Raw genomic sequence first — 12534 nt, forward strand, 5'->3', positions numbered from 1 at the left:
AGAAGAAAAAAACCTTGAGCATTTCAAGGAGGGCATAGAACTGTCCATTTCAACAGACATTCGTCTGGTTTCTTTTTTGCCATAGCAAAAACACTAGACTGTCAAAGGTCATGAGCTTTACGAACTACACTACTACAATAAACATTTGTGGCAGAATAGAGTATGAAAACAGCTCAAAGAATGAAAGTGATAGTTCTGTATTTGCAACACAAGAACCTAAGATTTAACTACCAGCCCACATTAGAAGAGAACAAGCAATCACAGCGCCGTAGAAGATTTCAATGCGTAGAAATGCTGAAATTGTTACTCACACATACATTTGGGACATCTTGCTTTTTCCCTGATCCATGATTTGCCATAAGCAGGGGTTATTTGGGGAAACCCAATGTGGATGCCTCAAAAATATATCCAGAGCAAAAGTCTGTTTTTCCACACCAAGAAAAAAAAAAAATCTTGGGTCACAAAGATACTACGTGGTCACACACATCGCATGTGCATAAAAACTGTTCAACATGGAAGGAGATCACTCAACTAAGTGCCAGTTCAGCTCTCTTGAAATATTCAAAATAAGCAGCTGAAGTGCATCACTACAAGACATAGCAAACCTTCCTCTTTTACACATTAAGTGCTATGCTCCAGCCAAATAGTACACTCAACTGCAGAAATGGTAGCAAATGCCTATCGGGGCACAGGTAGCTACTGTGGAACAACCTTATCTTTTAGGTCAGGTTTGCCAAAGCATACCAGACATTCGGTCAGTCCCTGAAGCTCACACTATTCTTCCACAATATGTTACCTACCTTTAGCTACGCATGAGCAGTACAAGCCTCGCATGGTCAAGTTTATGTTAGATGTATGCTTTACCACAGCTTATAAAATGCAAATCACAAAAAGGCTCAACCAATTACAGTTTGACTTCTAAGTATTGTATGGATCATTTCTTTTTATTGCAAGTGATCCGAGAATACATGCAGGTGCCTACAACCAGAGGCCGACGGGAAACAAGACAAAATGAAAAACAATACAACTAACCTACCTGTCCTTCTTCCCTGTTCCCTCTCCCCACCAATTGTTAAAACTATGTGCCTTGGAGATCATGGTCAGCATTGCTGAGAGTGGGCAACATACCTAGCTTAATACGCACTGTTAGTTACTGCGAGAAAGTGCCTCTTTTTGCATGGTAGCCCCCACTTAATGCCCGATTTTCATGTGGTTTTGAATGTAGTGCACAGGGTCCCTACCGACCGGGCCCCCTGTGCCAGTGCTCCTTCCCTAGAACAAATCTCCAATTGGTACTTCTGCCCCCTGCAAGTCCCTCGTAAATGGTACCCTAGGTAACCAGGGCCTGGGAGCTGAAGAGGGTCCCTTAGGACCAAGCCACTCCCCTTGCAGCCTTAATGCCCCTGTGAAGGAATAAAAGTCGACATGGTACCCTAGCACTGCCTGAAAGCATAGCTAAGTAACCCCTCTAGCAGGCCCCACAGCCCTAAGGCAAGGTGCAATATACTACAGGGGAGGGCATATCTGCATGAGCAGATATGCCCCTACAATAGTGGGCACCAATTCCTAATGTTGTAAGTGCCAGTGAAGCCACAGAAAGTACATGGGCTGGGAACTCAACAACTCAAGTTCCACAGCACTACGAGGACGCCACTGAATAAAGGAATGTTTGGTACCAAGTCACTCCTTACAATAAATCCACACTAATGCCAGTGGGGGGGATTTATTGTACCATGTACCCAGAGGGCACCTCAAAGGTGACCCCATAATCCCTACCAAACCTGGTGTTGTCCCTGACCGGCTGTAGGCAGCCAACCTCCAGCAGACTTGGTTCTGGACCCCTTGTTAGAGCCCCTGCTCTCTGGGACCAGAAACCATGCACACCCTGGGCAGAGGTGTCATGCCTCCTCCTCCACTATAGGCCAGTGCTCGAAGAGGGAAGCTTCAAAGGCCTGCCGCCTTTGTAATGCGACCACCAGCCGCTGGTTTAAATCCCCACTTTGGGCGGGAAAACCTGTGCAAAAATTCATAAAGATAGGTGTGCCCACCTCTGCCAACCCCACCTCTAAGGTGAGGGAAGCGAGGTGAAACAACTTTCCGTCCCTCACCATCTTAAAGAGGGGGGGGGGGCTCCAATTAGGGCTAGGACTATGACCCCTCCCACAGGAGGGTGGCATAATAGAGGGTGTAGTCACTGCAGGTGAGGTACCCATTGGCCTTCTAGCGTCTTTGAGGGTCAGTCGGACTTGGCCCCTAATGAATAGTCCAATCTTGAACCAGGACAGTCTTGCCAATTGCCTGATCAGCCATGTATGTTTTATTGGAAATATTAAAGAAGGTAATTCACCAGCTGCTTAAGAAAAATCAAAAACAATGGCCAATACAGGACTTTCAGTTTGGGCCCAAACCCAACACTGAATCCACTATCGTTTAAGTGATCCTTGCTGTAGTTTTCTTCACAGTCTACCGCCATACCCTTCAGAAAGAATTTGGTAACTCCATCCTACAAATGTTCCTATTGAACCATAATAATAGAGTCAAACTCGTTCATATGATCGTTTCCAGATCTGAACACATCCGAAAACCTCAATGCTCCATCTTTTAGCTAGTGAGCTTCAACTACTACCTGGAGCCCCTTGGAGTTGTATTGGTGATGAAGCACGTCAACACTGACAAGTAGGCATACAATACTGTGAAAAAGCCTGAAGCTTCAAAATTCTGCTCTAAAAGTCATAATTTGTGCTCATCCACCAAGGCTGCAATAAACTAGACGGACTCTGAAAAGCTAGACTGGAATGTTTCACTCCACAACCTGCAGAACATGCTGAACCCTTGGGTTTTGACACAGATTTGAACCTTGCTTTGAGGCCACACTGCACACAACTAAATACACCTCCTACCACTATTTATATCAGTTCCACATAATATAGGCCGCCATACTACTACCCGATTTCCGAACTGCCATGAAGGCATTGAACAGGTCTCGCTTGAAGACAGTGGCAGTCTCCTGCTGTCTAGCATCCCCAAGATTCACTTATCTGCCTTAAGGAGTGTTCTCCACACGGAGGTCTTCCTAGTGCAGGTTCACCAGAATTACATTCAGAACTGCACGGTCTCCCTATGGTGTGCCCACGTCACACTTCCTACTGCTCCATATGCAAAGCAATCCACTCAAGCACAACACAATCTCTGACAAACAGATTAAGATTTCCAGCGGATCCAGTAAATCCTACAGCGTTTACAGGCTTGGGACTAGAAACTCCAACAAGGAAAAGACTAGCTGCATGGCCTTCTCCTGCTTAGTGTATGCTTTCAAATAAAATGCATACAGCACTTGTCCTCAACAAGGCACCCAGACGGCAGCAAACTGGTGGGGATTGGAATGGTCCCACTGTTGTAGAAGAGCATAAAAGAATTGGAAAATAACCCCTTTTCCTTCTAAATAATACATGTTTCACCCATTTTCTACCCCATTTCTCACACAGTTCTTTTCCCAATATTAAACCAATCAGAAAAAGCTGCATTGCTCAGCCCCAAAAGAACATTCATTCAACGTCCCACCCCTCACTCTCCTACTTCCTTTGCAGTAGATGCGGTACGTAAACTTTATTGAACTATTGAGGAAGTCCATGCGGCCAACAGGAGACACAAGTGAAATACCTAATTTAGATGTAAGACTATCATGGTCCTAAATATACCTGCAGACCCATGTGAAGAGTGGCATGATTCCATTAACACGGAATTGCACACACCTGCCACGTGTACACCAGGGTAAAAGGTTTCAAAGTCAGCGATGTACATAAAGAAAAGATAGCATTGAAAGCTGTGTACCGCTGTAGGTAAAAAGACTATTACAGAACAGGAGAGGAACCAAGATATTTGAGACTGGGGAAAATAAAGATAAGCATAGCCAAAACTTTGTTTGCACCTCTCACTTATCATCGGACTCCAGAAAGAAAAAGCAGTCATTGTTAACATTTGCTGTGCTCAACTCACCGCCAGGGTGTCCAAGGCATCAATCAGGGTTAAGGAATAGTTCCCCAGGACATCGTTTATGTTAAGGTTAGAGCTGAAACAAAGATAATGAAAATGTTAAGAGCAAGTTAGCTCTGTCTACAAGACAGTCAACTGACAGCCTTATGACTGCGCAGCATTCACTGCCAGGCTTCAAGCAGCAATGCTGAATACTACGAGCATCCATTCCGAGGTGAGAAGCAAGCGTGGCTTAAGCTAAACATGGCTTTAAATGAGCAACACATCAGGGGCGTAACAAACACCCCCGCAGTCCCCCCACTCTTCAGTAAATGAAGGGGGCCCCCTCAGCTCTTCGGTAGAGAGCTGTGAGAGAGAGGCTTGCTCTAAATCAAGCCTCTCTCTCTCTAACTAAAGCAGCCTGCACGGAGCTCCTGCGCTGACCCAGGACTGAAGAGAAACAATGTAACAAGTTACATTGTTTCTCTTCAGTCAGAGCCACGAGCCAGTCCCAGAACAAGGATGGGGGTGGGGGCCCCAGAGAGAGCAGGAGGCAGCACAGCATTCCCCACAGGGCACTGCCTCTGAGAAGGGAGAGGACAAGGATGGGTGTGGGGGCCCCAGAGACAGCAGGCAGGAGGCAGCACAGAGGAGAGGTGACAGGGGAATGGATGGGGGTGGGAGCCCCAGATGTGCACTGCAAAGTTTAAAAAGTCATTATTTCATCCAGCCGCTTATTTCATAGCATTGCAGCTAGTTTCTTTCAGCTGCCAATATTGTTGGTTCTTCATGCCCCTTATGTATGCCGACCCACCCTGCCAGGGTCTGGGGCTTCCTGTCACGAAGATTTACGGACTGGATGGTTTGCAAGGGAAGCCTGACCCGCCCTCCTCCACAAATGAAAGAAGAGGATTTTCCTACGAAAAAAAAAAATCGGACTGGAGAAGGACAAGGGAGCAAACAGAAGCACTTGTTCCCTGTTTGCAAATTTGAAGGTTTTTGTGTGCAGAAAAGGAGAAGTAGAAGCCAAGCAGGAGCATTTATTATGAAGCTTTTTTATGTGCACTGCATTGCAAAACTATTAACAATATTGGCAGCTGAAAGAAACGAACTGTAATGCTATGAAATAAGCGGCTGGATGAAATAATGACTTTTTAAACTTTGCAGTGCACATTCCATACAAGCAATACGACGCATACCTACTGAACAAAAAGGTGGTTTGATGACGCATTATCACGTGGTCAGCTTGGAAAGGAAAAGCACACCTGTGATCAAGACTCCAGAGTGAGTTGAAACGCGTAAGGGATAAATATTGCAACTGCTGCATACTCCATGCAAGAATTAAAGCACGCTTTTCCTCCAATTTGGTTGTCGGCGTCTTCTTGTGTGAGAAGATTGTGCTGGATTTAAAGTGGGTTCTTCGTGCCCCTTACGCCGACCCGCCCTGCCAGGGTCTGGGGCTTCCGGTCACGAAGATTTACGGACTGGATATATATATTATATATATATATATATATAGATATATATAAAAATCACCTAGCCTGAGTAGTGTAGTTCCAATAGTACCCTGTCATGCAGGACCTAGACTGTTTACGGATAACATATACCGTGGGTCCGGTGGCAGACTGACTCCGTACACCCCCGCTGCATATGTTAGCCTATAGGTGAAAGGTTTAGTCCACAAAAGGCTGCAGTTCTTATAAGGCGTGATGTACTTATAAGGCATTCTGTCCTTATTTGGAGTCATGTCCTTATAAGGCTCGTTCATATGAAACAACGGGAGCGGATGTAGGGAGAGTGTACGATGTTCCTTGGACCTATATTAGGTTACCGATATGAAATAGAACATCTGTTCTTACTGGAGCTGAAAAGAGCTAATGAATACGAATGAGGTGGTTTTGTGTGTTCCATGTAGAGGTAACACGAAGTCCCTATATCATTCCATCTCCCATTTACCATCCCATTCTCCTTTCCCTTTCGTGTGATCAGTTGAATGGTCCTGTACCTGTCCATCCTCTTCTTTGGTGAAGAAGTTGACTGAGAGAACATTGTGAATGTGTGACGGCTCCTTGACTGTCAAATGCTATGCTGTGCATGGACAGTCATGTGCCAGCCGTGCTCTTGCACTGAAGAATTATAGCTGACGTCCACCTTTATGCCCTGATTTTGACAGACTTATCCCAAGTTCCCTGCAGTTTTCCATGGACACGTTCCACAAGCTTTAACCTGACCAAATGTATCCATGACAAACCCTGAGAGTGCACTAGTGTTACTTTGTTTGCAATACCCGTTAGATGAGAAATTTAGTTTTTGTGCAAAATCAAATATACAAGACTTGCAATGAAGGTGTCTGTGGTGTCACAATGAAGCCACTATGTGATGTTCAGGCCTTGCTAATATGAAATTTGAGCTCTAATTTAGAATGAGTTCTACTTTGTAAATTACATTCTATGTTTGGAATGAGAGTTCTAATTAGGAAATAAAAGAATTCCATTAGACTGCAGATTGGAACCAACCTTCTAATTTGGATAGTCAGAACTATGGAATGCAAATTCTACCCTTGGAATGCCTCTTGCGCAAAACAAAATGTTTTTTCAGGTTCAAGCAGCAGCTGTGTATGATGTCTAAGGTTCATTTTGGGAGTAGTAATGAGCAGATTCTAAGGCTACAGCTTTGTTGGGCACCTGGTCTCCCCTGGGTACCCAGAACTACCTTCTATTGAGTGAATGGGTGCAGTGCTCTTGAAGCTGTGTAGAGTCACACAAGGAGTCTATGGCAAGCCAGGCCAGCACAGAGGCATTCACACAGATGAAGACTCAGAGCCCAGCCATAAGGCCACTGTCAGGCTCTGCTGGTCAGTGCAGAAGAAAGATACAGGGTGTCTTCTAATTCTTAGATTCCACCCTGCCATTTGAATACCTGAATCACACCTGTGAAATGGGCAGAGCAGATAGGAGGAAACAGAATGAAAAGCTGTGCATTCCTGTGCAGTGCACTAGGCCCGTCTCACCAGCGCCTTTACAGATTCTGTTACGATGGGTTTGAAGGACATTCTTTTTGGCAGCGACATTGAAAGATGACTATTGTTAATTATGGACCACTGTGGCTACAATATCTGTAGAATAATCAAGACAAAGAGAAATTCTGAAACAAATCCTCTGACAGCTTCTGTCTGTCTAGGCAGGTTCAAAATAAAAGTCTGTACGCAAATAAGAGAACACAGGAAACCTTAATAATTAGTTAATTGTAACTGACTTCCTTCCCTCAATCTTTTGGTTCTGTGATGTCATGTTACAGACGGGCTTACACCTATCAACATAATGTAACACTGGTCTCTCCATGCAGCCTTGAGTGTTATACGCGTTTCCATCAATCCCTTGTGACATCAGGTACTACATCACATCCCTGGTCCTGGCAGGCTTGTGACATCATGTACCACATCACACCCCTGGCAGATATTATGACATCATTCACCACTTAGATATATATAGAGCCATAGTCAGGGATGCCTGCAGTGTGAGTGCAGTGTGTAGGCTAGCGTATGAATGGTGTGAAAGCGGTGTGAATGAGGGACTTTGGGGCACCTAGACTGACATCAGACAGACTGGATGGCCACAACAGCTCTACTTCGAGGCCTCTGATGGGTGCTTGCCTGGTTCCTTCAGGGGGAGAGATCAGGAAACACCTTGTGCCTGCCCTGTGATTGCTTGGTTCCTTCAGAGAGGAGAAACCAATCAACACCTTGCAGACTGCAGCAGCCAATGAGAAGGCAGTCGTTTGCACTGTGACGTGGGGGTGCCCGGACCAGTCGGTGTGGTATGGCCAAATAAGAAGTTGTTTTCCGGGGTTCTCCAGTAGGCAAATTGAATTTTGCCCTGAGCTCGACGAACCCTAGCACCGCCCCTATCTGGAGCTGGACACCGGATGTCTATATATATCTGTTGGGAAGAAAGGTAGCCCCCTGAATGATGGTGTGAATGGTGTGAATGCCCAGTAGCAAAGGTCAAAACCTTGGCGTGGTGCTACTGCTCACAAGTTTACCCATGAACTTGTGCTAATTTGACCTATTTTGGATGAAAGTGGATCGTGCATTGCCTTTGATTTCTTTGTCTTTCTGTTCTGTGTTTTTCTCCCAACTGCTTTCTTGTCCTTTATCTCATGTTGCCTTTCTCTCTCTCTCTCTTCACACATTCTTTTATTCCTTCATTGTTCAATTCATCTATGGGTTTTGTCTTCTCATTTGTTTTGTCTTATATTTTATTCTTTCATCCTGTATTGGCTTCCAACTTACCTCATTGCTTTTTTTTCTGTTTTGTATCTTGGACTTTCTCTTGTCCAGAATATTTTCTTTTCTCATTCTTACTGTATCCTTTCTCTTATTCCAACTTCCATACATTCTTTATTTACTCGTTCTTCTTTATGTTGTACTTATTTTATACTTTCTAACATTTTACTTGTTTTCATATTGTTCCTTTCACCACTCTTTTACTTCACTACTTTCTGGCATCAATACTTCATGTCTTCATTTTTTCTCAACGTTCTCACTTTATTCCCTGCTGTTTTGTTTCTCATCTCACTCCGACATTCTTTTTATTTCTTGGTTGATTATTTTCAGTGCAGTTCCCAATTTGTTTTATTTATTTTAGGGGTTTCTTTTTACAAATGGGACAAAGATATCTTAATTTGTTAGGGGATGACTTTTGAAACAATAGAATGGGGCACCAGGAAGATGTGATAGCAATTTTAGATGTTGCCACTACCTTGTAAGCAGTGAACCCTGTCCTGGCACCATTGAGCTGTATATTATATCTGTTCTGCATCTTACCAGAGTAGCTGTTTGAGTTACATGAATCAAGAAGAGGAAACCGGACAAAAGCACTACTTAAGACCTTGTGTTCAACAGAAGTAGAAAGACACTGAAAGGTGCAAAGACCAAAAATACATTTTTGAAAGCCCTGCATCTGTCCTTAGAGGGGACAATATCTGAGAGGAGCGTCTCGGCACTGCAAGAACTGTGAGGTATAAAGAGGACTGGACAGTAAAACCTTTGAGGTATTCCGAGTCTGCAGTGAAGGTGGCCACTTACACGTTTTTTATTGTATAGCCTGCTTTGATTTTGTGTGTTATGTGATGTGTACAAAATAAGGTGTTGGAACATCTGTAAAGCAAGTCAAGATTAAGCCCCGATACAGTAAAAAGGAAAAAAGCACTGGTAAAGCCAATTGGTCTGACACTGGCTGGCAGTCTTTTGATTTTGCCAGTTCTTACTTTGTTTTCTTATTTTTGTTTTATAGTAGGGAGTGGTTTTTTTTCTTACTCTCACCACCTTTCTTCTGTATTGTCTTCCACCACGTTTCAAACCTGGGTGGTTTGTGTTTGCCTTCAGAGATGACATGGTCTGGCAGTTCAACTGGGTGGTTCCCATGAGGAGCAGGGTCAAGACTGATTTGCCAAAGGCAAGGTCTAAACCTAGGTGGCATGGTGAGCAAAAGAACCATTAATGGGGATGCAACCCGCGTGAGTGCCAGTGGTTAGATTACTTGCAAGCACTCCTCCCATCACCTTTTGAGAGAACTTTACATGGACCAATTGTACGAAGCCTATATTTTCAATCCTAGAAAGCCACATAGCCATAAGTTGAAAATGTTGCTTCAGTATATTCATAATGATTTTGATATTTGGAGGGGAACTGAGGAAATCATTGTGGCATCTGTTTTATCGCTCAACAACTGGAATCCTGACTTACAAATCGCACTTGAATGCAGAAATAAAAAGACAATTGTATGACAAAACTTATCTTAAGATCAGGACCAGAAACAGAGTTTCAATACTGTCTTATGCAAACCTGCTAAGTAAAATTCAATCGCAATATGGTAGCTTTCATTCTAGGGCGGTGAGAGATAACTTGTCCTTGTTCTGCTTCTCTGGTTTGGTGGATGTGATTAGTCATGAGTGACATCTCGGATTGAGATTCCTGTGTGATAAAGTGTGGTTTCCGTATGGTGGAAGTATTATGTGGTCTTGCAGGGGTGCCTTACAGTGCAATACTGATAAAATATGCAAAGATGGAACCCGGGTACTCTCTCAGTAGACCTTCTCTCATTATACTCTCTAAGTATACCCTCTATCAGTCCTGGTGGAGTGACAAAGAGCATACAGACTATTTAGAGGAACAATTGTGAAGCTTTTCAAATCAGCAACATGGACATAAGTAATTGACACACATTGGGAGGATTTCAACACTTTAGAAAAGTTGCCCTGATTTTTATGTATTTTTAGATACAAAAATGAAATCAATACATACAGTATGACCGGAGCTATCAGTTTTCAAGCAATAAATACATCAATACTTTGCAATGAGAAAAACAATGTTACGTTCAGTAGGAAAAACACATATACGCAGTTGATACTTTAAAGGGTGAGTTCAATGGAACCACTCAGAGATAAGGTCTCTGAAGGTCTAAGATCAGTTCATAACAGCTAGCACAGTTTTACCTCTTTAAAGTGAATGAGGTGCAGAGGTGCACTTTCAGCTGTCAAACGGAGCTGTAAATCAGAATTGCGGGGTTGAAATAGTTACTTCAGCAAAATGGTACTTGCATGGGTGAGTTGAGCAAAACCCTTTAGAATTAAAGCAAGGAGCTGGTCCTGGACCAATCTAACTCACTCAGGGGCTCGGGTGTAGAGGTGCTCTTGGCTACCCAAGCTGCTGAACAGGATCTGTGGCCAGAAGAACTGGTAGGTGTGGTAAAAAAGGGTAAAAAACAAATGCAACGTCTTTAAGATGGAGCCACAGGAGTGGTTGGTTCTTCGAGCGGATATATCTCTGCTCTCTAAGCATTCAATCAAGCAGGTTGTCATTGAACTACAAAACAACAAGCCTTGGTATCTTCAAGCACTCTGGTTAGAGAAATCTTTATCCGGAGGACCAGGGGAATGGTGTAGAAAGCTGGGCCTCACTGAGGGTTGGGACAACAGTTCCCAGAAGCCACCTACACAAGGACTTGGAGCAGCCATTTCAGGTGGCTTGGGGTGCAAGACTTTAAGGTTGTGGACTTTGCAGTTTGTGCCTGCCAACTGCAGGGGACTTGTTCCTCTAATTCAAGGGAGTTCTTGTGATGACTGGGGTTTGTAGAGGTGTTCACATTCCTTTGCTAACTGGACTCTTGCCTTGACCGAGTTGAAATCCAGCGGGTACAGGGTGGCTGCCACAGGTGCACCTCTCTTCGTGGAGTCCTGCTATGTTGTGTAACAGGTATCTTGGTATCATGTCGAACCTGAGGTTCTGGTGTCTGGGGTGGCCCTTAAATCCTAGATTTAGGGAATGTTAGTGGGTGTGAGGCCTAATAGCCAATTGGAATCATGTCCTGTGGCTAATCCGCGTCAGTAGTAACAACATGCTAATGTTAGGGATGATTCACAGAACCAACTTAAGACAAAATCCTAACTTCTGTGAATACCAAAAGCAGTAAGTTTAGGATTTTGTCTTAAGTTTGTATAAGACAGGCTTAAGACAGACTTAGGACAGACTTAAGACAAAATCCTGCCTTAAGTCTGCCTTAAGTCTGCCTTAAGTCAAAATCCTAACTTTTGAGAATACCAAAAGTAGTAAGTTTAGGATTTTGTATTAAGTTTGTTCCGTGAATCGGGCCTGTTGTATGTCACTAAAGTTAGTCAGAACCTGTTTCAGCCTAAATTCAAGATTGCCAGAACCATCCTCAGTGGTTCACCTCAGCTGCCAGCCCATGGAAGTGGGGGTCAGCCTTGTGGAGGTGAATGCCTCCTGCATAGCGAATTTCCAGTCGGTCCATGAAATACAGAGCCTGGGGCAGGGGAAGGGTTTGTCCTCGAGCGGTGGACTGTTAGATTGACCAGTGTCATGAATGAAGCCTATGAGGCTCACTGCATTGCCAGTTCAATTCACTAATCATCATGTGTGGGCGGAGGTGTCACCTCCTGCTCACACAGGTCCATTGTCTCTGACCTCTGGGAGCAACACAAACTTCCCAGCATGAGGTCAGGCTTATGTGTGCGCATCAAGTCTTCAGAAAAGTCAGCCAAGACATGGGAACACTGGTTAAATTAGGTGGGCACTTTCTGAAGTGTCACCTAAATAGACGCTGGTTAGACCTCAACACCACCAGTGTGCCAAGGATTAAAAAGCACACACTTGAAAGAAATCTGCTGTGTCATCATGGAGCTGGACATAGAGGTAATGTCCCAATGCCAGCCCATATTATCCGACGGGACACCAATCCTTTGTGGTGGAATTACGTTTAGAACACTACCACATGGCACTATTTTAATACTGATAAATATGATGTTGAGATACACCAAGATATATGTATATTACATTTCAACTTTGTAGACTATCATGAAACCTTAAACGAGGGATAAAGTTCACTACACAAATCTAATTATTGTTATTGTCCGGTAAACGATAAAGCTATCAACCTAAAAAAACTGTTGCGACCTGACTGAGGTTTCGACATGGTCATATGGGTGCTGTTTATTATCTATGCAGAACCACTTCCTTGATTTGGTCAGAGGAGCACTAACACT

General features: G+C 43.9%; 1 protein-coding gene across 1 annotated transcript in view; it reads right to left on the reverse strand.

Moving 5' to 3' along the window:
• Positions 1-12534, reverse strand: part of EDEM1 (ER degradation enhancing alpha-mannosidase like protein 1) — a 99049-nt gene that overhangs the window by 43080 nt on the left and 43435 nt on the right. The window contains exon 2 of the mRNA XM_085624504.1: positions 3997-4069. Within this exon, the coding sequence (XP_085480630.1) occupies positions 3997-4069 (73 nt within the window). The remainder of the gene's footprint in view (positions 1-3996; positions 4070-12534) is intronic.

This window comes from Triturus cristatus, chromosome 9, assembly GCF_964204655.1.
Source record: "Triturus cristatus chromosome 9, aTriCri1.1, whole genome shotgun sequence".
Classification (NCBI taxonomy): domain Eukaryota; kingdom Metazoa; phylum Chordata; class Amphibia; order Caudata; family Salamandridae; genus Triturus; species Triturus cristatus.